General features: G+C 40.8%; 1 protein-coding gene across 2 annotated transcripts in view; it reads right to left on the minus strand.

The window, feature by feature from the left end:
- Positions 1-2,374: 2,374 nt before the first annotated feature.
- Positions 2,375-26,063, minus strand: part of DCAF13 (DDB1 and CUL4 associated factor 13) — a 42,973-nt gene continuing 19,284 nt past the window's right edge. For both annotated transcript variants that reach the window (XM_073330392.1, XM_073330394.1), the window contains 5 exons: positions 23,938-24,020; positions 21,534-21,698; positions 17,222-17,357; positions 4,252-4,415; positions 2,375-3,198 (listed from right to left, as the gene is read on the minus strand). In XM_073330392.1, the coding sequence (XP_073186493.1) occupies positions 3,111-3,198; positions 4,252-4,415; positions 17,222-17,357; positions 21,534-21,698; positions 23,938-24,020 (636 nt within the window). In that variant the 3' untranslated portion in view covers positions 2,375-3,110. The remainder of the gene's footprint in view (positions 3,199-4,251; positions 4,416-17,221; positions 17,358-21,533; positions 21,699-23,937; positions 24,021-26,063) is intronic.

Raw genomic sequence — 26,063 nt, forward strand, 5'->3', positions numbered from 1 at the left:
AAAACGATCAGTGATATCTCCATAATGAACCATACAACTGAGCAGTTGGGCTAGAAGCCTGGACAGAGATCCAAACGCACAAGCCTCCACCACAGAGCTGGATGAAAACTTGTTATAGTTAGTAGCTGTAAGAGGACCTCTAAATATCCTAAGTTACAAGCAGCCAAAATACAACTCCCCTGTCCCACCCCAAAAGCTGCCAAATGTCATAAATCTATGGGTATGTCTTCACAACCTGTTGCAGTGAGCCTCCAGCTCCAGTTGCCAGATTTGGGGTTGCAAGGCTTGCACTAGTACTCTCAGAATAGCTGGGTAGATGATGCTTTGCCTCAGGCTAGAGCTCAGGCTCTGACACCCACCCTCCTGCCTTGGCTTCAGAGCCCGAGCTCCAACCTGAGCTGCAACTTCGAAGTGCTGTCTACACAGCTAATTTTAGAGCACTAGTGCGAGCTGAACAATCCCAAGTCTGATGACCTGGATTGGGAGGCTCACTGCCTCTACACAGGCTGTGTAGATTCAGAAGTACCCTAAATTGCCCTTGCATCAAAGGCATTAAATTTATTTAAGTTGCAAGGTACAACCCTCCAAATCTGGCATTTCCTAACTTTTAGGTTGCTCATACAACCTTGATTCTGTTCCCTTCAATATCCAACCTGTGCAACAAATAAGACAGGAGTTCTGCAAGGGGAAAAACAGGATGTGATCATGTAATTAAAGACTATCATAATGCACAGGCATGTTAGACCTTTTCAAAAAAGGCTGCAAAAAAACTTTTATAACGGAAAGTGTTCCGCAGTCTAATATGGGGGTTGCTACCAGCTCCCCCGTAATTTGACGTTTGTAAAAATCATGATGTACAAATTACTCTATAGAGATTGCAGCCTTGCTTTGAAAGACTCTTTACTTAGTCCTGAGAAAAACAGTCATCTCTATACCATCCCGTCAGACATTTCTTAACAGCAACTACTTTTCATCTTCATGTGACAAATGCTTTGCCCATATAGTTAAATAAAGGGGAAGTATAAGGAGAACAAAATATAATTACCCCAAATTGGGGTTTGGGCAGGATCTGAAGGCTAACTCCTCTGACTTTCAGTAAAAAGTGTCATGAGGGCATAGAGTTTTCAAAGGTGCCTACAGTCCCATTTTAAAAAGTGGCAGGCATTTTGTGGAATTTTCAAAAGCCCTTAGCACTGAACTCCTATTAAAATTAATTGACGTTTGGGAACTATATGCTTTTGAAAATCCCTCTGGACCAGTGGTCCCCGAACTGTGGGGCGCACCCCTTTAGGGGGCACAGACGGACACTCAGGGGTGTGCATGGAGGAGCCCAGGCCAGTCCCCATGGGGGGGATGGGGAGAGAGTGCCACCCAGCCCCCATGTGGGGTAGGAAGGGAGTGCCACCCAGCCCCCAGTCTAGCTTCGGCCCCAGCCACAGCTTTACTTTTCCCCTTACTCTACCCACAGCCCAGCTCTGGGCCCAGCCTCACTCCACCCCCTGTTCTGCCTCCAGCCCCAGCCCCACTCTCCATCCTGTGTTCCGCTGCCAGCCCCTGCTCCACTCCACCCCCAGCCCTGCCCTCATCCCCTCTCCGCCTCCAAGCCACCCTTCCTCTATCCCTAGCTCTGCCCCCACCCCAGTTCAGGCCTCAGCTCTGCCTTCAGCCCAAGCTCCTCTGCTGAGCCAACTATGCAGTAATGGGGGGGGAAGCGCGGCGCGCAGACAGATTCAATTACTGGCAATGGGGGGATGCAAGAGAAGTTTGGGCACCACTGCTCTAGACACCTTTCTGTATCTTTAGACACCTGACTATCTGTAAAAATCTGACCATGAGGCACTTAAGAGCCTAAGCTTCACTGAAAGTCAATGATATTTAAGAGTTTAGGTCACTGCTGAAAATGGGACTTGTGTGCTTTTGAAAATTTTACCCAGGATTTTTAATAATCAAAAGCGATTAGGGCCTGAGTTAATACTCACCCTAAAGGAAGTATCTCCAGCAGCACAGTGCTTCTTAACACCATGTTTTTAACTAAGACACCAGACTAAAGCTCTGAATATTTATGGTCATTAAATATCTCAAAATTTCTGCAAGGACAGAGGTATTAGACCAAGTAGCCTTGTTGAATTCCAGTGTGGATAATTACAATCTGCCCAACTAAATTACTCTGTCATTTCAATGGGAAGCCACTTCCATTTCACTGCTGGGGGTGAAGTGATATCTGCATACAAATTAAAGAACTTTGGGATGATAGGTATGGTATCAGAGTGGGGGGATTTTATGCAATCTTAAACAAGAGGCTTACAACATCTCTCACATGAAGGGAAATTTCAAGATTTTCTAAGACCTAAATGAGAGAGAGACAGACACTGAATAATTTTAAGAGGTTTTAATTAAGTTGAGAAGTAAAGACATTTATTCAACAACTCTATTAATATTATCAGGATACAACAGCCCTTGAAGGTGTTGAATGGGTACACTGGGAAAAAAACAATAAAATCCTGTTATTTACATTGGTCAGAGAGTCCTGTTGAAGCCCTTCTAATCAAAGAGAAACAAGAGTATGTTTCATGGTAACAAGTATAGTGCAATGTATAGTTATTGAGCATAATCCTGGGTTACCTCACTGTATGCAATATTCGTTTTCTTCACTTCTACCAAAAATGTTTTTCCTCTTTCATAATTGCCATTTTAAAAAACAATGTAGTTTGTAATTTTTAACTCTAGGGAAAGTCTATTTGCCACAAGCAATGCTGAAGCACGTTCACCCTTTTTCTGATAGGGAAGGTGGCAGGGGAGAGGGCTGATCCCCTGAGGTACCACCACCACAGTCAAATTCTCTCCTTGTACTAAAAATGAAGTTCCACTGGGATATACAGGGGTGGATCACTTTACACTCTCTGCAAGTTTGATTACAGGACTTTAAAGGGGCCAATTCTTCTCACCTCCCAAACTGGATGATGACCTGAGAAATGAAGGGGGGAATATACAAAGAAGAAAAGTGAGCCGCACCACTTGTGGCAGGGTCTGCAGCAGATCCTCAAACTTTTGTACAGTGTAGCTAATTATTTAAATAAAAAATTACACACAATGCTGTAAGCCAGCAAAAATTATTTCACTACAGCCACAATGTGCTTCTTCTTTTCTGGCACAAAGGGCGAGGATCCTGGTTTGCTGTGTTTACGGCGATTCAGTTCCCTGGAAACAGACAAGAAAAAGAGAAAAGTGAGATTGAGAATGTCAGCAGTAGGTGTGTTCAAGTTCAGAAATACTAGCTTCTTGCTTAGAGTACTACAGCAAGTGTTCCACCGCTCCTAAAAATTCATGTCTTCAGAGTCCAAATCAACTGAGGTGGCTGAAATTTATTAAATTTTTCCCTTAAAAAAGAAACTGTCCATATGAAAACCCTTTAAACTGCAAATTTAGAAGAGTTCACATTTTTAAGAGCCTTCTTTCTAGAGCATGCACAGTTTGACCTGCCAGTATCTTGCAGAGCAAAGGATTTGCCCTCAAAGTAGGGGAGAATGTGGAGCATATAAGAGCAAACAGGGAAAAAAATATTCCTAACTCCCAGCTAGTGAGGAGCTTTTCCTATGAAACAAAGTTATTTTTAATTATTTATTTTTAATTGTAGATAAATATCTGCTCCCTGGAGATAATCCTATAGGGGTCTTTCAACTGGGAAGTGTGGCCAAACCAGAGTGTAACAAACATGTTCAGCCCCACCACTTCCCATTTCCTCTCCATGCATGTGTAAGCCAACTTCTCCTCTTTCAATACCATGGCACCAGCCATGCACAGATGCTTTCAGCTCCCCATCCCTTTCTGCTCCCAGGGACCTGTAGAGATGTCCTGGGGAACTGAAAAACCTCTCACACTGATCCTGAGGCCTAGCACCTACAAGGAGCCAGAAGACCCTCATCTTCCCACATCAAGACTAATCCCTCTCATATGACTACACATAAGGCTGGGAGGGGGTGTTGCCCCCCCATAACCTTATGTCCTTTTCCACCCTTTCAGAAGGCCTGGGAAGGAAACTAGTTCTTGCTACTACTGGCAGCTTGGTCTGCACTTACCACTCCATAGAGTCCAAAACAACCAGTCTAATAATTGATTTATTCACTTGACTAAATCAATACCAGTCATTCATAAGAGATGTTCCCTTGTTAGAGGCCCCATGCATTGATGCCACAGCAATGGGACATCATATGTTTTACTAAGACAAAATGAAAACAAAAGGAAGAGTCGTACTTTCGCCGACGAGCTTCTCGCATGATGCGCAGCTCCTTGGCCTGGCTATAGATGGCTTTGGGCAGGTGACGGTGACGAGCTATGCGCTTGATCTGTGGGTGGTGTTGGAACTTCTCCTTCAACTTTTGGTTGTAATTCATTGCTGCTCTCTCTCGTGGTACGAGCTACAGAAGACACAAGTGTGTTATAAATAGCACCGGTTGCAATAACATCACCGTCTCTAAAAGCAAACTACAAGTTTAGACAGCTTCAGTGGTTTCTTCTGGGCATTTCTGTCTAGGTGTTATAAACCTAAAAGCAGAGTCTTTAAGACTAGTAAATATTTTTTTCTAAAGAAGTGTTACATTTTGTCACCCCACTGCTCAAATATAGTACCATAATTTTAACTTTCACAAAAGTTACAACGTAAGTTCATTTGTCTAAGAGCAGACTTTATTCTGCCACGAGGGGGGGGGAGGGGGTTGTAATGGAAACTGGTGACCTGCTAGTATCCTGCAGAGCAAAGGATTTGCCCTCAGAGTAGAATGTGGAGCATATAACAGCAAACAGGGAAAAAAATATTCCTAACTCCCAGCTAGTGAGGAGCTTTTCCTATGAAACAAAAGATTCAAAGGCTTTTCAGTTTTTATCTACTGTAACTAGAGATGCTGCTAAGGACGTGTCTAGCTATAGCGAGGTGGCCAACTTGAGCCTGAGAAGGAGTGAGAATTTACCAATGTACATTGCCAAAGAGCAACAGTAATACATCAGCAGCCCCCCCCATAAGCTCCCCCACCCCATTCCCAGCACCTCCCACCCACCGGCAGCCCCACCGATCAGTGCCTCCTGCCGCTCCCTCCCCCACCTCCCGATCAGCTGTTTCATGTGCAGGAGGCGGGGCGGGGGGGAAGGAGTGAGGGTATGGCAGGCTCAGGGAGGGGGCGGGAAGGGTGGAGTGGGGTCAGGGCCTGTGGCAGAGTCAGGGGTTGAGCAGTGAGCACCCCCGCACCCTCCCCCGGCACATTGGAAAGTTGGCGCTTGTAGCTTCAGCCCCGGAGTTGGTGCCTATACGAGGAGCCGCATATTAACTTCTGAAGAGCCGCATGTGGCTCCCAAGCCAAAGGTTGGCCACCCCTCAGCTATAGCCTCTCCCTACAGAAGGAATATTCTCTTCACTGGGTCGGGGGGCATGCTCCAAGCTTACCCAGCATCTTCATCCACTTTAATGGAATTAGACCATTGAGAACTGCAATGTGCACATGAGAACTGTAAGCTTTATCTTGCCAATATTGCACATATGGAGTAATTTTTATTTCTCATTAAGCAGTCGAATTGATACTTTATCACAGAGAGTACAGGCATTACAAGTGCATTAAAATTACTAAGAGCACTTTAATTTTTTGCATTATGTCTATTTAAAAAGTATAACCAAAATGCTGTTAACAGCTTTTTTTCTTTTGGCGCTTATTATTAGAAATGGACTATCCCATTACCTTACACATGACCTGCAGAAAGGGTGTTTGTTAAATGGGGTTTGTGCCCTTTTATTGCCTATGTTGTGTAAGAAAGGTTGGTAAATGGTTGTTTTGAGTGTGTGCTTTTAAACACACAGCTTATTTAGAACTCAAACGTTTGGTCTTCTATGGTTTAGCTGGAAGTTATATATGTCCTCCGTTTTCCCACATGTCGTGCCTTCCACGTTCTCCGCCCTCCCCACAAAAAACAGTTTGACTAAAAACCCTTCCCATTCTTAGGAGGCACCTATGTTAGCCTCCCCCCCCCGGTAAATATTTCAACTGCTGCTACAACCAGTGGGAAATTTTAGGAAAATAAGGATAGTGTAGACAGCTTTCAATTTGACTCATAATTTCACTAGTGCTTTAGTTAGTATAGAGCAGGAGTGGCCAAATGGTGGCTCCTGGGCTGCATGTGGCTCTTTTACGGTTAAGTGCCACTCCTGGAGCACCCCATACACCCCCTCCCCCCATTCTTTGCCTACAAGACTGAAGCTCGGGGCTTTTGCCCTGCGGTGGGGTGGTGGGACTAGGGGTTTCTGCCCTGCAGCGAGGAGGATCTAAGGGAGTTAGTCCAGCCGGGGGGAGAGAGGGGGCATTGGGGCAGAAGTCCTGCACCCCAGCAGGTGCTGCCCCACGGGGCAGGTTGTACGTGTCTTGCGGATCTAGAACTTCTGAAGATTAGTGTATGCGGCTCAGAGGGTCAGTAAGTTTGGCCATCCATGCTATAGAGCCTTCCAGGGTGAACAAGATCAGAATTTCCAATGTAAGAGAACAAGAAGAAACTCTCCCCTTCATGTACAAAGTTTTAAAAAAACCCAAAACATGGTTTGGTTTTGGTTTTGCTTTTAAAAGGGCCCTCCTTAACCCCTCCCAATTATTTTCCCTTTTAGAGGTCACCTTTAATAGAAGTTCTCAGACAGAAATATTTAATAAATTCTGGAAATATACTTCACCTACAGACTCAGACCAAAAGTGTGTTAAATATCTTGCTTCCAAGTCCTTAATTAAGAAAACAAACAAAAAACCCCTCTCCCTTCAGTGCAACAGAGAAACTAGAATGCCACATGTGCAGTTGCCAGTTATCCATCATTTAAATAGGAAACATGTTTTCAAACATCAAAGTAGTAAAAATATTCTAAAATTTGGTTTCTAGATCTTCTAATCCATTGAACACATCTTCCATTCTAATTACATCTGCGATCATCTCCTAAATTTCAATCAGTGAGCAAACCCAGCAGCCATTACTGGTTAATTCTCCCCCCACCCTCCGCAGTCAAGTTCATTATACTGAGCCAGCCTAAATAGCTGGTTCAGTTGCGATCAATCCCAGGCATTCTCACTGTGCCACAAACTGCCAACATAATCCAAATTAAAGGGCTTTTATTTTAATGCAAATCAATGATTTTCTTAAATTCAATTAAAGAAGAACAAATTGCTGCTGATTTAGTGTAACCTTGCTGACAAAAAAGATCTTGTAAATTAGCATATGAAACATCCAGGATGTCATGTTAAAAACTTGATAGATATCAACACAGGGTCAGTTATTTTAAAGTCTGTTGCATCTTTTTCAGGTAATTTTTATATGCCTTTCATATACCTGGTTATATTTGGATATTTACTGCCTAACTGTGAAGAGTGGATGATTATAGCCCAGTATGCATAGCTACCTTATCCAAAGATAATTTTGGCCATTTGGACATCATTATTGACTAAATGACTATCAAAGATGAAAACACAACATACCATAGAAAAGAGACAGCACGAGAGAGGCAAACAGACTCCCATCCTGCAAGCAGCTTTACAATGGTGGACTAAGCACCTGTACAGAATTCCATTGACTTCCATAGTGCTTTCTGCAAGTGGGAGGGAGAGGGAGGGTCACCCACGCACAACAGGCTTGCAGGACCAGGTCCATAGAGTTGAGAGACTAAAACATTTTACACTTTAACACATTAGGATTTATACAGTTCTATGGGTGGTTGACAAGTCCTGCCTAAGGCACTTAACCTATGTGCACATTCCTAACCAGCACCAGTGTATAGACAGCTTTGGGTTTTCGCAAATCCAAGGTCAATTTTCATCAAAACAAACTCCACTCCTCTTCATAAAAGAAGTGTTTAACACTACCATGCAAAAGAACTCAAGTTGATTGACCATAAAAATCTTTTCAATCCCTAGACTGATAGGAACTAGAAATATAAGGGATAAAAATATAAGGGATAAAAAATAAAAGAGGTGATGTAGGGAAGGAAGGAGTGGTTGCTGGGAACAGAAGTCTGGAGAGAGAAACAAGGAAAGAAACTCTAAAAATGGCACCTATATTGTCAGTACTGGTAAAATCTGCCCTAGAATCAACTCTCTCGATTGTTGTATCTTAGGCCTGATCTACACTTAAAAATTAGATGGACCTCAGGGCTGTAAAAATGTCATGCTGTGAATGCTATAGTTAAATTGGCCTAACCCCTGGTGTAGATGCAGCTAGGTCAACAGAAGAATTCTTCCATTGATCTAGCTACCGCCTCTTGGAGAGATGAATTAACTGCATCAACTGAAAAACTCCTTCCGTCAACGTGGGAAACATCTGTGCCACAGCACTACAGGGGCACAGCTGCAACACTGAAGCTATAGTATAGACGTGGCCTTAGTAGGAGAGGTAGAGCCCAATCATTTTCAGTGCCCTCTCCACTGTACATAGAATTTAGAGAAGCAGTTCTCAAAGGAGTCCTTATCCAAAGAACTGTCTGTTGAATGGGAATAACTAAGAAACTGAAATCATGTTCCTTTTAAATAGGACTGCATTTGTACTGCACTTAAGCTCAAAAACACAGTAGTAGGACTTCAGCAACTCAGCTGCTGCTATCTATCCTGCCCAGAGAATGCCTTTTAGGTTAGGGAAGCTAAATCCCCAATGCAACATTTATCAGAATTCAGACATATTCTGCTAATGCCTCTTACTGCAGCTCACTTTTATTTACACATATTCCCTACTGTAGCAGGGCAGTTACCCCGCTTCTGGGATAAAAGGAGTGAGAGCAGCTAGGGGCGCCTGGCTGAGTGGCTGGACACAGGTGTGGCCAGCTCAATTAGGGCTCAGCTGGCCCAGATAGAGGGCTGTGAGTAAGGAGTGGGGAGTCTCACTCCAGGGATGGAGTGAGAAGGACCTAGCTGCCTGGGAGAGACATGATACCTTTGATAGAACAGTGCTGGGGAAGGAGCAGGCTGAGCTGGGAAGCTCAGGCCTGGCAGGAAAGTGGTACTGGGGCTACAGGAAGACAGCTAGTCCAACCCCCTTGCCAATGATGAGTGCCATTACAGACTGCAGTTTGCCACAGGGAAAGGGGGCTAGATGACAACTGGCAGCAGCCACTGAGGCAAGGTGGGCATAGGGGGAGGGGGTTCCCCTGGGAGGGGAGACCCAGAGTGTGGAGGCGCTGTTGCGGGGCAGCACCCAAGAGAAAGGGGCCTGAAGTACAGTGGTGGAGATTGACGAGGAAGCAGGTATAGGTAGGGAGATACTGGCCAGCAGGAAGCGCTCTGAGACTGGACTGAGCTAATTCCTGGACTGACCAGCAGGAGGTGCTACAGCAGTGAGTGCTCGACCTGCTACACCTGTCCCTAATGAAACTAACTGGATATTAAATTTACTGCTACTAACTATTACCTCGAAACTTAATTTACATCCTACTTACATCCAGGGGCCTGTCTGCACCAGTGTAGCGCTTAGTGAACACACTACCTATAACAATGGGAGAGATTTTTCCACTGGTGTAGATACACCACCTCCCCCAAGAGATGGTAGCTATGTCAATGTGAAGCCCTCTTGTTGATATAGCGCTGTATACAGCAGGGGTTAAGTCAGCATAACTACGTTGCTCAGGGTTGTCGGTAGTTATACCGACGTAAGTTTGTAGTGTAGACCAAGCCTTAGTTCATAACATTAACAATAAAGAAAAAACCCTAAGCACAAAGGCCGAATTGCATTAGAAACTATACACTGATAATTTAGAAAGGGCAGGCTCAGTATCCAAATGTAACTGTAAGTAAAACAAAAAAGACACTAAGCTCAAAGACTATGGTTACCTACAACATTTTGTTTCTTTAGTTTGGCTCAGATTTAGTTAAAAGTTAAGTGATGGAAGGACCTAGCTAGCAGAGGTGCTTTGTACCATTAGACAAGATAAGAACTTTGGCTCAAGATGCGTCTTCTTGGTCCCATCTCAAGTGGACAAGGGGCCATGCAAACACACCTCACAAGTCATGGGGATGGGGGAGGAGGTGAAGTCCCTCCCAAATAGTGAACTCAAGTTATTGATGAAGCAGTGTTCATGATCGCTGCAACACAAAGCCAGGATACTCAAATTGACCATAATGCCTATAGCAAACTGCCAAATGGTTACAACTAGTTGGTAGCCAGTAGGCATTTCTAGCAGCAAGTTGGATTTTTTTTTTAAATGTTTAAGACTCCACCTACCCACCGTGCATACAGATAGTCAATGCGTTTCTATTATTGCTACTCTTGCGTTCCCTGTACCACAAGCTATTCCATTTGTTGGTGACACCTACTTCTTACATCTTGTCTCAATTTAGATTGCAAACTCTCTGGGTGAAGGGACTGTCTCCTACTATGTGTTTGTACAGCGCCTAGCATATTGAGGCCTGATCCAGATTAGCTGGGGTACAAAAAAACCCAATGGTGGAAAAAAAACAACAAACAAAACAAATAATGCTTCTGCAGAAACAAATTTGACCTTAGAGATATAATGCAAAGTAAACATGCATATGTATATGGATAATGCTTCTATGTAAAGCTTATTTACAATTTAGCGAAGTGTCCTCCTTCTGTCAGAGGACAATTCAATAACAGAGTAAATCCACAGAGTTGTTAAACAGAAGCATGAAGTGGATAAGTCGCATTCACATTTCATCACAAGCTCTAGAAATCACTCCTAAACCAATGCCACGTCTCACATACTACCCATGTGTTCGCCTTATGTCACAGAATGGAAATTTTTGATACTGTAGATTGAAAGCACACATCTATTTAGACAACCTCAATGTTCTCTTGCTAATGTGGTTTGCTTGATCAACATACAAGGGGCCGTAAATGCACTTTCCTTTAACTCTCACTCAATACCTAAATCAAAAGCTTTTGCTCTTTTCATATCTCCTACAGGATAGCAACGGTAAACAGCAACCCTAAGTGCGACCAGGCTTCCAGTTTCTCCTCACACTAATGTTTTACTTTTACACACTTACAGGAATACAAACCATTCCTTACTAAAAAAGCATTTTAATTGGTCAGTCTCCTGCTCCGTTTTCAGTCCATTCCTTACTTTTATAGGAGAGGAAACAGAACCAACTATTGGCCAGTTCTGCAGCTTTTACTTAGGTGAGTAATCCTATTAAGGATTCATCATGTATAGGTTGCTGAATCAGAAGTTACCAAATGTCTTAACAATTCCAAGTTTAGTAAAGATCTTCAAAGCCTTGGTGTAGGTTCAGTGTATCCTGTTTTCTACAAGTCAAAAAAAACCAGACCTTTTCCAAGATATATTTAGAGGAGACTTACTTGTTTTATTCCATCAGTGCTGCCTTTTCCACTTTTCACTTTAAATGCTTGTTTCCTCCAAATCAAACTAAATTTTTAGTCCCCTTTTAAATTCCTAGACCTCTACAAAACTAAGGTATGTGTGCATTAGAAGTACTTGAGGTACTCCAGATTATACATTAATAGGACTCTAAAGTACCTGAATTGTAAGTTGCAGTTTTTATGAAGCCCATGGTGAATGTTTTTTACGCTACTAAGTCCCATTTTAAAATTTATTTTTAAGTAGCTACTGAAAAGAGTTTAACTTCTATTTTGATGTGTCAGAGTGCTAAAATTGTATGTAAAAGGCCAATCTCTCCTGTGGATCTAAGGACTAGGTTTAGTTTAACTCCAATCCTTACACAGAATCATATAGATTTAATTGTCAGTGGAGTGTAGACATGGTATGCCTCTGGCTCCTGCAGAGACTTGATTCTTGAACGTTTCACTGATTTTGCGTAATGAGAGCAATGCCAAATGCATTAACAAAACAAAGGAAACATGGATGTCAGAACTGATGAATATTTGGGCAGCCACAGTGCTGCAAGTACAACTTTCCAGTCAGACGAACATTCATCAGCCACAAGACACAAAATAAGCAGCTCACTTTTAGTCTCATTTCTATCGTGCCTGAATGGGAAGTAAAAGACTATGCACAAGCCAAAGAAGAATTCTCTAATTGGAAAAAAAACCCCTAAATTGCTATTAGCAATAATAAAACATCACGATGATCCAGGCCTCCCCAGCATAAGTAAATCTTAATTCAACAAAGTACCTCATTTTACAAGGTGCTGGTGTATTAGAAATGCAATGATATTTGTATGCATCATTCAATCAAATCCTCCGACCTAAGAAAATACTGCAGCCCAAACACCCCCAGCTTTTATTACAAATACTCAGACTTTTTTTTACAGAATCGAGTTCCACAGCCTATTTCCTTTTACTGGTTATGAATTGACCTCCTTTCAGTTTCACTGAGGATCCCTTTGTGCTTGTGTTATGAGACAAGAATAGAAGCTCCCAATCTAACTTCTCTGTCCCACTCCTTATGTCCCCTCTTATTTTTCTCCATTCTAAGGTAAACAATACCATCCTTTCCAATTTTTCTTTATGAGTTTTTTCATGCCTCTAGTCATTTTCATTGTCCTTCTCTGAATCCCTTCTACATTTTGCAATATCCTTTTGAGATAGGGAGACCAGCACCGCACACAATATTCCAGATGAGGGCACACCACTGATTTTCTGATTGATATACAACAGCATTATATTTTCTTTATTGTTCTTGGTTCTGTTCCTCATGCATTTTAGCAGATACATCTATGCACCGAACTGACAAAGAACCTCAAACTCAATTATATAGCAGCTGATGGGGCCAAATTCTGGTTAGCATACATCCCCACAAACAGTCATGCATACATGCCACAAAAGCTGTATGAATAAGAACCCATAGTGGATTGGAGACCCACAAACAGCCTCCAATTTCAACATATTACAATGCTTAGATACCATGCAGAGAGGCACATTAGGTACTAAACACCTAATCTGAATAGGAAAAAAACCTGTGCAGGGTGTTTTGCACACAAGTTGTTGCTGGGTCAGGAGCATAACTGCACTAAGTACGCAGACCACAGCCCAAAACCCCTTAGCCAGACTTGGTGATGCCCCTTTTATAAAAGCAGCTTCTCTACAGTGTTTGGAAAGCCAAAACTGGGAAAGCCAGCTTCCACATGTACTTCTGCTAACTAGCCTTGTGTTCTTTGACATGTATCTATGCAGCATACTGGCTAGAATTTAGCATTGTATTCCGTCTTCAGAATTTAACTTCATCTCTCTGACTTGTATACACATAATACACTAGGATAAAGAGGAAAACATTTTCAAAAAAGTGTCTAAGTGACTCAGGTTCCTAAGTCCCACTGAACGTCAATGGGGTTTATGCTTTTTAAGACATTTAGGCACTTTTGAAAATTTTCCCCAGAAGTATGCTCTTATACAATCATAGAAACATAGAGCTGGAAGAGATTTTGACAGGTCATCCAGTCCAGCCCCCTGCACTGAGGCAGGACCGAGTAAACCTAGACCATCCCTGGCAGGTGTGTCTCTAACCTCCAATGATAGGGATTCCACTGGCTCTTTGGAAGCCTATTCCAGTACTTAACTATCTTTATAGTTAGAAAGTTTTTCCTAATATCTAACCTACATCTCCCTGGCTGCAAATTAAGCCCATTACTTCTTGTCCTATTTTCAGTGGACAATGGGAGAACAATCAGCAACCTCTTTATAAAAGCCCTTAACATATCTGAAAAAGGTCAGTGTGTCCCCCCTCAATCTTTTTATCTCAAGACTAAATATGCCCCTTTTTAAATCTTTCATCACAGGTCAGGGTTTTTTAAACCTTTTATAATTTTGTTGCTCGGACTCCAATTTGTCCACATCTTTCTTAAAGTACGGTGCCCAGAACTGAACACACTACTTCAGCTGAAGTCTCACCATTGCCAAGTAGGGGGAACAATTATCTCCTGTGTCTTACATATAACTCTCCTGTTAATACGCCACAGAATACTAGCCCTTTTTGCTACTGCATCACACTGATGACTCATTCACTTTATGATTCACTATAACTGCTAGATCCTTTTCCGCAATACTGCCTCACCACTTATTTCCTATTTTGTACTCGGGCATTTGATTTCCACCCCATTCTGAGTGTAATACTTTAGCTTGTCTTTAATGAATGTCATCTTGTTGATTTCAGGCTAATTCTCCAATTTTTCAAGGTTGTTTTGAATTCTAATCCTGTCTTCCGAAGTGCTTGCAAACTTTCCCAGCTTGGTGTCATTTAAAATTTTTATAAGCATACTCTCCATTCCATTTAAAAGTCATTAATGAAAATGTTGAAGCATACTACACCCAGGACAGACCCGGGGGGGGGGGGGGGGGGGGCACACCACGAGATACATTCTCCCAGTTTGACAGTGAACCATTGATAACTGTTTTTTGGGTACTGTGTTTCCAAATCAGTTGTGTGTCCACCTTATGTTATTATTAGGGTCCTACCAAATTCATGCTCCATTCTGGTCAGTTTCACGGTCATACAATTTTTAAATTTCATAAATTTCATTATTTCAGCTATTTAAATCTGCAGGGGCAGATGTCCCTAGGAGGCAGCAGGGACATGTTGCCACCTGTGGGGAGCCGCCTGAGATGCAGAACCCCAAAACCCATCCTATACCCCAAACCCCTGCCCCAAGTCCCCTCCCACACCCGAACTCCCTCAGAGCCCGTGCCCCACACCCCCTCCCATACTTCAAACCCCTCGTGGCTGTTCCTCCACCTAGAAGCAGCAGGAACATGTCACCGCTTCCAGGGAGCCATGCGGAGCCAGATAGGGAGCCTGCCTGCCCCCCACCAACCAGACTTTCAATGAAAATTAGAAATGCTGGTTTATAGAGCTTTCCAGTTGGTAAAGTGCCGGATAACACAGCTTTTACTGTATTTAGTGTTAAGTAGCAATGTTCATTACATGCAAAAGGTATGCTGCCTTTGTCCATAACTTCCTAAAACCAAGTACCCATCCTATTAAACTCAAAGCAGCAGTTCTTAGACTAATTCACTGCCACCAGTAGTTAATAAAATGAAACTTCAGGATGGCTGCACTTAAGATTCGCAAAACAACCTAACTCCAGATCATGTATTCTGCCTCTGTCCACTTAACAGGGATAATGAAATATTCTACGTTCTGCAACAAAAATACCACATCATCATACATATAGAATGACTAACATTTGATATGAATATCAGCATGCTTTAGATCAGTGGTTCTCAACCAGGGGTACGTAGAGATGTTCCAGGAGATACAGCAACCCATCTAGATATTTGCATGGTTTTACTACAGGCTACATAAAAAGCACTAGTGAACTCAGTACAAACTAATATTTCATATAGACTATGATTTGTCTATACTGTTCTATATACTATATCAGCAGTTCTCAAACTGTGGGCAAGTTCATTTTAATGGGGTCGCCAGCGCCAGGACAGACCCATGGTGGCCAGGACAGAGAGCCCATGCCCTGTGACATGGGGCTGAAGCCAAAGCCCAAGTAAAACTTGGCATAAGCAAGACAAATCAGACTCCTGAAAGGGGTACAGCAGTCTGGAAGGGTTGAGAACTGCTTTAGATACTCATCTGTGTCCACTGTGTGAAGAGTGTGCAGAGTAAAGGTGCACATCAAACCTGTTTCTGGACAGCATCTGTTTTAGAACCATATGGGGGATGGAGACAACATAGTGCTTTTCTCAGTCAGTATACAGAGGATGAATGAAGCAGATGGAGTTTTGGCTCATACTGTGATGCCAGATGTGAGAGGGTGTATCTATATCGTATATGATGAGCAACCAGTGGGATAAACTAATTATTCTTAGCGTGTTATACTGCTGTCCATCACTGCAGTAGGTGAGCCCCTTCCACACAAAATCAGCAGCAACAGAGAAGTACACAGTGGATGTCACACAGTCTCTAGAACTAGAGGTGTTTTTGTCTGATACTTACAAAAAACTCTTATCTGGACCGCTACATATAAAACTCCTTATAAATAAAGCCAAAATGCAGACCAAAATGACTACTGCAGCAGCCTAAATAAAGAAAGTGGCCAATCAACTTTTTACAGAAATTTAATTTCAATGATAATTTGTTACTATATAATTTGTTACTATATAAATACTATACTATATACTAAATAAATTTGTTACTATACATTTATATTTTGCCGGTCAGAGTACAGTTTAAAATTCCTCCCTTCCTCTCTTTTACAAAAGAAAAATGCACTACTGTGAAAGATATCAAACTGACAGCTCTGCAGACTAATATAGAATAAACAGTAGCAGTGCAAGCAACTCTCAACTGCCCTACTGATATGCCTCCACCATGACCTGAAGGGACTACTCCAAGAGAGGGAGAGGGTAATTTCACTGTCCATGCCCATTCAGAACTTGATCTTTTTACTAAGTCTGCTCAGGAGGGTACAAATTAGCACGAATCATATCATCAGATTTTACCCTTTACTGTATTATACAACTTGCACTGAGGTTAATAAAAAGTCTGTCTAGTTATGCTGGTATAAACCCCTAACAGACATGCTTAAATCAGTTCTAAGTCACACTTAAAGTAGATATGTTTATTACACTGAACAGAATTACACACATCTATATTAGGGGTTCGCATAGACTAACTAGACAAATATTCAGTTATACCAGAGCAAGTTGTTCAGCATATGAAGATCTACCCCACTAGGAACTATACAAAGAGCACCAACTTATTTCAAACAGATCACAGAACAGTTTTTGGCAAATAATGACACTGCGCTCTAATGGAGTTACTCTGGCATGACCTATGTCCAGTATGTGTATGCAGTGTTGTTGTAGCCATGCTGGTCCCATGATATTAGTGACAAGGTGGGTCAGGTAATATCTTTTATTGGACCAACTTCTGTTGGTGAGAGACAAACGGAATTTGGTTTTTTGTCACTACCACTCAGACCTGAATTCACACCTGCATCGTAGACGTGGAAGGCTCAAATCCTATTCAGACTGGTACAAGCTGAACAGTATACTTTAACAAATATGACAAAGAAATACTTCACTGGGCAAAAATGCATGATTCTAATATTATAAACAATGAAGGTAGCACTAAAGATTACAATGAGTGAAATATTTGCCAATACTGATATGCTGATTTGCATATTATCTCAAAATTTTCAAAATAAATTTTCAATTATGTTTTCCTTTTAGAAAGTTCTGAATTGTTAGAAGTTTATTTTTAATTTTGGAAAAATACTGTTTTGTATCTTAATCAGTCTTGAGATAACTGGTGAAGCTAGCACAAAAATCTTACCACGCCCAGTTTTTCAGAAGCATTAGCTTTCCACAGACGAATGTTCATCTCATCTGAGCCACACAGAATGTACTTGTTGTCAGAGGTCCACTTGACAGTGATGACATGCTGCATTCGCTTTGTATGATATACCTCTCTAAAAGAAGCCGAAAGAATCATTAGAAAATGTGTTATAGTTACCTTCCCAATCATTGCTGCCTTTCACCTATCAGAATGTTCTCTCTTCAAAGTCTGAATATTTGTTCTACAATAACCATAACTGATTAAAATGGTTTTGTTTACAGGGGAATAGTTTCCCAACTGATACATGGAAAGTTCTCCAATTAAATTCTGCCTAAAATATACTGACAAAAAATTAGCTAGATAATACTTTAAAAAAAACAAAAAACAACCTCTCATCTTTTCCATGGCATTTAACTAGCAGAAGAATTGCTCTCCTTAGATTACCAAAGTCAGTCATACAGACATACACTATCTACAAATCCTAGACATCTATTTCTTTATACTAACAAATATTGTGAGTGAAATTTATAATGTCCTGAGTAAGCATTACAGATATGGGAATTGTAGAGTTAAACTTAGTCTGTCTGGCACCAATACTGTGAATGAGTGAGAAGATGTTTGAAACCTAAGAGCATCAATATGAATTTGGAGATGTGTCAGTTACTGTTCACTGCAATTTTCCTCCTTTACCCCCAGAAAAATAGCCTCCTCCGTCAGTCAATGAGGAATTTGCAAGCCATATGAGAAAACAGCTTAAAATAAAAATGCTTCAGCACACACTGGGGAGTGACCATTGTTGACAAGCAGGTGAAGGATTTAGAACAGTAATGTTGCTTTTAAACCAATAACTAATAATTTCTGCAGATAGACAATACATCAACCTTTTGTTCAACAATGCTAGCAATATTTGAAAAATAAATTTGCACTGACCTTCAGAAATGCTTCATTCGTGTGTTCAACAAACTGAATTTTTCAGTTAAATTATGAGTGAATGCTTCTAAATGTTATATTTAAATCACTATTTAAAACAAACTCCTATTTGGATTTCATTCAATATTTACCACGCAAACAAGTGGATCAATAACATTCACGTAAAGCAATAACTTGGTGTCAGCTACATAAATAAACAAAAATTTACTACGTCTTATATATTTACCAATGTTCTAAAGTTTAGAACATTTTTAGTTTAATCAAACTTCATGTTTTAAACTTTAATTTTTGTATTATTTAAATCGATATTCGATTACTAAACCAGACAGAAAATAGTTTTAACAGATAATTAGCACATATAGTGCCTTTTACACAAACATGAGGGGGTGGGGTGTATCTAGTGACCGCAGTGGACTTTAGATCAAGCCCAAAATACATTACAGTGGTGACCAAGTATCATTACTGCTATTTTAGAGTTGGCAAAATACAGGCTTATGTACACTTGAAAATTAATTCAGATTAAGTTAGGGTATGATTTAAAAGCACAAAAACTATTCCTGGCCAATTCCATTTCTGCGCACACTTATTCCAAAGGAAAAGTGCCTTTTTTTGCTGTTTAGCTTAATCCACTGGGCTAAGCTAAATAAAACCAAGGCACACTTATTATGGAATAAGAGGACACATGGAGCTAGTCCTGAATAACTCCATATATAGATAAGCCCTAAGGCACACACAAGTTAAGTGATTTTATCTGGTTACATAGGAAAGCAATTGCAGAGCCAAGAATATGCCTAGGTCTTTTGTCTTATTGCAGCATCCAATACACTGGATCAGGCTGCCTCCATTAAAGTCCAAACTACTGGTCTTGTAAAACAAGTCAAGAACTATAGAGAGTTAGTTAGTATCATCTGTCAGGGGCTACAACCTCACCTGGTGTAAACAGACATAGCTCCATAAACTTCAAAAGAAATACACCAATTTACATCAGCTTAGAATCCGGCCATAAATTCTGCCTTTTCATATCTGTGTACAATGGGAGTTGTGTGTACCTTTGAGGGTATGTGCCTTCAAGGCTGAACTTTGGAATACCAATGCGAGTGTTTACAGCTTCCTCATAACATGTAAGGTCTTCCACAAAGACTCCCCTCCCCACTTAGGGTATGTCTACACTATAAGTGAAAGTGTGATGGGTAGACAATCTACTGTTAGTTTTAATTTAGCTAGCAAAGGTAATAACTATAGTGTAGATATGGTGGCACAGGCTTCAGCGTAGGCTAGCAACCAGAGTATGTACACAGGTTCCCTGGCGGGCTTGTACTAGGCATCTAGCTGTGCTGAAGCCCGTACTACCACATCTACCCTGTCACAGTTACCCATGCTCGCTAAATTAAAACAGCACAGGTATGCCTGCTCATGCTACAACCACACCTTCACTTGCACTATTGACATACCCAAAAAGGCACGTTCCCTCCATACCCCAAAGAGGAATAATCAGGTCTGTGTCTTCCCTACAGTTTCAAGTTTCAAATTTAAGCTTTCCTTAAAAACAAAGAGAACGAGTTCCTAACCCACCTGACTGCGAATAAAGTCTCTGAATTAACTGTGACAAGATTGTGGTCCTGGTTTAAAGATGTGCTTAAGTCAAGTCGTTCAGTTCTCAGAGCTACTAGTGCACCAGGGACAAACACCCCCCCCCCCCCCAAAATACATCTGGATACACAAGTGGATACCATCAGCTCAGGCTTCTTTTTGGCAAGCTTCCTGGTAGTTTGCACTTACGCTTTCCCTCTTCCCCCCTTCAGCGCTACACAGTTCTACCTCTTTTCCCCTTCTATGGATCAAAAATATTTACAAAAAACAATTAAAATAGTTATCTGATCGACATAAGAGGAACAGCTACCACTTTGCTTAGCAATACAAAAATAAAAAATAGTCAAGGAACTACAGTAGGTATCTGCGACACAATTCCAGGATTGAAGGAAAACTAAAAGTTTTGTAGATCAATTATTAAGGACTCAGGAAAAAAAAGTTGGCCTTTAATAAGACAAAGGGGCATATGAACAGTTTGGAGAGGACACTAAGGAAGCTGTCAATAATAAAATGGACTCCACACAATCAGCCGGTCTGATTAATATGCATTCTAACATCCTAGAGGAAATAATTAATAAACTTAAACCACTGGCAACTATTTTTGAGAAAAGGCATCTTTTAAGAAAAAGAGCAAGTCTTGCAAATGCTATTTGGCAAGTCTTCCAGTGAAATAAAGCAGCAAGAATAAAAAACTGGAAGAACCTACAACAGTAGAGAATAATGGAACCAGACACAAACAAACAGTACAGGTTTATGGAGAACAAATAATGCCAGACAAATCTGATCATTTTCTTTGATTTTGATCAAATTGAAAAAATAATGAAGGGAGTGCACAGTCGATGAAATCTAAACTTTAGTGTAGTACTTAATATGCTTATGAAATCTTACATGAAAAAAATAATTCAAACTGTGGTGGATATAAACATTGTCACATGGATAAAACCCGGTTAGAGAAACATGAACAAAAAGATAATAAGTGAAAATTAATTAGATCAGCGAAGTGTCCAGAATGTTTCCACAGGAATCTTTTACATCCTGTTGTATGTAATCATTCAAAAGGAGGAGAAAAAACAGCCCATAAAAAGACAAATGCTACAAAACTGTAGGTGTTGTACACATCAGTGGTGACAGAGATATACAAAGGGACCTACACAGATCAGAAATAAAGGCAGGAAATAAAATGAGATAAAATGGACAAATGCAAACTAATACATCTAGGAATAATAATTCAGAACTAATATTCAATCTAAGACATATTTGGAAAGCAATAGTGTCAAGAGAGGTCTGAGGTGACAGCAGAAATCAAAGGTGTGTTTGTAACAAGATATATTGCTTGACAGGGAAGTAACATTCGGCTGCCTTCCCAAAGGACATCACATCATGAAACAAGGAGTGTATCTATCCCCTGTTCTATATGAAATGGTCAATGTTTCACTTAGATTACTACTTCTGTCCTTGGCACCTTAGTACCAGAAATATCAGTAAGAGGAGAAAAAAAATGATTTAACAGGCTAGAGAAATTTCAATCCTGGATTCCACTTATAATTTTAACTCAAAACTAGAACACAAAATTCACTGCTCATTAAATAGTAGTTTTACTCTAATATATTTAATAAAAATTTAGACAGTGATTTAGTATTTACATTTATTCATATGATGAGACCCTATAGGCATGCAATGGGAATCTATTGATTATATAGGTTAATGAGAGAGCTAAGTATTTTGGGGGGTGGGGGGGGGAAGGAGACCTAAGAGATAGATTTGGGGAAAGGAAAAAAAAATCACTGACCTGCTGTGACCTTTGTCTACAGGAAAAATGCGAATAGATTTATCAAAGCTGGCAGACACAAATTCTTTCCCAGTGGGGGAGTAATCCACATCAAGAACTGCAGACACATGATCAATGTGAACCATTACAGGTGACTCAAGAAAACGCATATCAAATGTATATAAGCTGTAAAAGAAATTTGCTAATTAAAAGAAGGCACCATGCTTTAAATACCATCTCATATAAACACTTATGTGAAAAAGATTCATGCTTTTCATATACCAATTTCCAAATGAACTGAATTATCAAACGCATGTTATATCACCATACATTTCTTTGAAGTACGTGATTATATGCACCCATAAAGCTCAGCTTTTAGATCCTAGGACCTAAAACTGTTTATTTCAAGTCAGACAACCGCTAATAAAGCATGAAAAGAATCGTAGGACTTGAAAAAAGGTACAGAACACATACTAGCTGGTAAGTTTAGCTGTATTGCTAGAGTTAGGATTCCTTCCCTGTTTGTACAGGAAAAGTGGGTCTCCTTTACTCTACTTCTCCCTCAGCCTGTTTTTGGTTCTCTGGCTCAACCTGCTTCATAAGCTACCCCATCTTCCTCCTTCATTCCTCCCACCTCCAGCCTCAAAATGTACCATCTACAACTGCTGAGTGTTTCTCAGATTCCATTTGGCACACCCTTTGCCCTGCCTGTCACCCTCTCTTCTCCGCTACACTGCCCTCATTAAAGTCAGGTCTACACTATAAACTTACATCAGTATAACTAAGTCAGGGGTGTAAAAATCCAAACCCCTGAGCCACGGAGTTAATCCAACCTAACTCCTGGTGTGGACAGGGCTATGTCGATAGGAGGGCTTCTCCCATCAACACAGTTACTGCCTCTTGCAGAGGTGGATTAACTGCGCCAAAAGGAGAAGCTTTCCCGTTGGTGTAGTAGCATCTTCACTGAAGGCAGGCCAGCCAACTCCAGAGGTTTTCCCAGTAGGAGCTTACAGGGAAATCCTTGCCTGCTTGGAGAATGGGGAAGGGACCCAATCTCCTTCAGAATGCAGGACCTCCTTCTCCCACTCGCACCTGCTACTCCGTTTAATTAACTAATGCTTGTACAATGTGTTGAAGATATACAACAGTACACAAGTATGTTACTTTTTTTTAAACTATTTTTTTTAAACACAAATTAGAGGAATTAATAGTGGTTGCCAACTTCATAAAGTTTTGATCACTTCAGTGGTGCTACAAGCTATGAGTTGTACTAAACTGCTTAGGAGGCTTTACTTTTCCCATCACGCAAATAAGGAATAAACAGAGCATCCAGTGTATTCCCCTTTTCAACGACATAGCCAGTTACCAGTTCTTTGGAAGAGTATCCTCAAGAAGAGTCACTATATTAATGTATTATAGAAGAAAGCGGTGATCTCTGTTTTTGGACCACTGGCTCCTTGGAAAGAAAGGTATGAAGTGTATCCTGAGTGCTTCTGGGTTTAAACACCATTAGAGAGAGAGAAGGCTTTTTTCCAACATTAGGTTGACTGTTCAAGTGGCCAATGCCATCTCCCCCAAAAAAGTGCTTTAGGAGACAGGAAGAGCTAGCAAAGGTTAAGTACTAAAACCTTTTGTGGGGAAAAAAAAAAAATCAAGAGGCTTTTTATTTTTTTAAAAAGAAATGTTCATGCCAAAATAGCTGATTAGCACACTATGCCAGGATTCATGATAGCTGGCAAGTAAATAAGCACTTTCATTGCTCTTGTGGCTGGATCAATGGTGTTTAATTTCCAAGTGCCATTGTAGGTTACACTTACATCAATTCACTTTTTCTTATTGTGAGCTAAAATGGTGACCAAAGAGCTGTCATCTTATATTCCCATTTCCTCCTCCTACAGAAATAGTTACTCTGATTTTGATGATTATGCATAACTTTCAGTGCAGATAAGTGACACAGGCATATCAAGGACACATAGACCTTGTAACTATATGAACAGCAGATTTAGTTTGAGAAAACTAGTTGGGAGTACAACAGTAGCTGGTGGGTACATAGTACTACAGCCCTCCTTAGTAGCACTATCTTTGGTCTTGCAAAGGTAGGTCATGAGGTCTTTCAAACACTCTCATTGACTTTAAGGCCAAAGAAGGACTGCTTCACTAGGCCCTTAGAGAACAAAATGGTGGCTAATTTTTAGTAAAAGACAATGTATTAATTCCAGCTATTGATTCATGTAGAAAGAGTGGTCTGCTACTTAATACAAGTTTTATATCCAACAAACCTAGAATTTTCTAATTAGTCATTTACTTAAGTGACTCAAATATAAAATGTGAAGTGATTTTATAAAAATACTGTAGAATAAGGATGAATAAATAAGATTTAGGTAAGTAAACTAACAGGGATCACAAAAAGCGATAGCATGCTTACTTGTGGTCCTCATTTGCTGAAGTGAAAATAAAAGCTTCCATGGGGTTCCAACAGAGCGTATTTGTCCTCATGTCCAAGATAACCTGAGAAAAAATACATATAACTACATTGCTATAAGTAATAAATAGTGGCCATTCTCCACATACACACACCAAATCTCCCAACACCTCCGGGAAGCAGGTAAACAACTCCATTCTACAGATGTAGAAACTGAGGCAGAAGGGTGAAGTGACATACCCAAGGCCACAGAGCATTTCAGTGGCAGTGCAAGGATTAGGACTCAGGACTTCCTGTCCCAAATTATGAGGTCTTTCCTTCAGATTATGCTGCAATTAAGTTCTCTGTGGAGACATGTCATGTAACAAGGGCTTTATGCCATGCCATGCTGCCCTTTACCCAGGGAATATCATTCCTGAGCTGGTACACCAAGCTACTTTTACATCTCCCCTGAAGGTCCATTTCTTCCATAACACCAACAGGAACCTTTCAAATCTACTTATCTATTTGATATATTTATTTTTTTAAAAGATATCTTTGATGGATGATGCAATGAATTAGTCTTTGCTAAGTAACCACATTTAAAATTAATACTGCCCCTGTCCTGTCTGCAACTATGCCCCACCCCAGCTGTTATCTTCTTACTATGTCAGAAATTATTGTTTATTAATTCCTCAGGCGAAGATGATATCTGGTCTGCTTTGAGAAGTGCCTAGCAGTTTTTGGGTGGGTGTAGTTAGTATAATACCACAGATATACTAAGGGCTTGTCTACACTACTGCGCAGGGTAAATCTAAGATACGCAACTTCAGCTATGTGAATAGCTTAGCTGAAGTCAACGTACTTAGATCTACTTACCGTGGTGTCTTCACTGAAGTATATCAACAGCAGATGCTCTCCCATTGACTCCACTTGCACTCCCTTGTTCTGCTGGCGTACCGAAGTCGACAGGAGAGTGCTCAGTGGTTGATTTATCACGTCTGTTCTAGACGTGATAAATTGACCTCCTGCTGGATTGATCACTGCCCACCGATTCGGCGGGTAGTGTAGACAAGCCCTAAGTAAAAATGGGACCTGTACCACTGGCAGTAAGTTGCTTCATGAGTCAGGAATTTTGCATCCTGAACTTGTGAAAACCAGACGGGCCACAGAAAAAAACAGCTTCATCTTAAAGTAGTCGAGATGGAGCTGACAACTACCCTAGTAAGACAACCCACACATTTTGCTAATAGTCGATTAGATGAAAGGTATTAGGAAGCCATATGTTCTATTCTCCCACCCTGAAGAGGAGTCCGGTAATTGTAATGACAGCTGGGGAATTGTTGGGGGAGGAGAAAAAAAAATCATCTGTCATCTATTAACAGAGTAGCTCTGGTCTCTCCTGAGGTGTGGAGGAGCTTCCAACTAGCATATCAAGAGAGTTATTTGCACACAGTGATTCTTCCTGCCACATATTAGATGGATAACGACACAGAAGTTATTAATAAGTGAGAAATTCAAACAGACTGTCGTCAACTCTAATCCTAGCCAAAGTTTTGTATTTAATCTTTATTCTACTCAACTCTCTCTCTCAGCTTATTATACGTGGATGAAAATTTCATTTTAAACTAGTTAACAGTAAGTGAACACTGCACGGCTTACACCAAAGCCACAAAAATAAATTTATAGCCAAGTTTTATTACATATATGATCAATATTCTAAATTTAAATTTTGGCAAAAATTAACTATTTGGTATTATAGGTTTCAGAGTAGCAGCCGTGTTAGTCTGTATCCGCAAAAAGAAAAAGGAGGACTTGTGGCACCTTAGAGACTAACCAATTTATCTGAGCATAAGCTTTCGTGAGCTACAGCTCACTTCGCCGGATGCATTCAGTGGAAAATACAGTGGGGAGATTTATATACATAGAGAACATGAAACAATGGGTGTTACCATACACACTGTAACGAGAGTGATCAGGTAAGGTGAGCTATTACCAGAAGGGGGGGGGGGGGGGGAACCTTTTGTAGTGATAATCAAGGTTGGCCATTTCCAGCAGTTGACAAGAACGTCTGAGGAACAGCAGGGGGCGGGGCGGGGGAATAAACATGGGGAAATAGTTTTACTTTGTGTAATGACCCATCCACTCCC

The sequence above is a fragment of the Lepidochelys kempii genome, chromosome 2 (assembly GCF_965140265.1).
Source record: "Lepidochelys kempii isolate rLepKem1 chromosome 2, rLepKem1.hap2, whole genome shotgun sequence".
Taxonomy (NCBI): Eukaryota; Metazoa; Chordata; order Testudines; family Cheloniidae; genus Lepidochelys; species Lepidochelys kempii.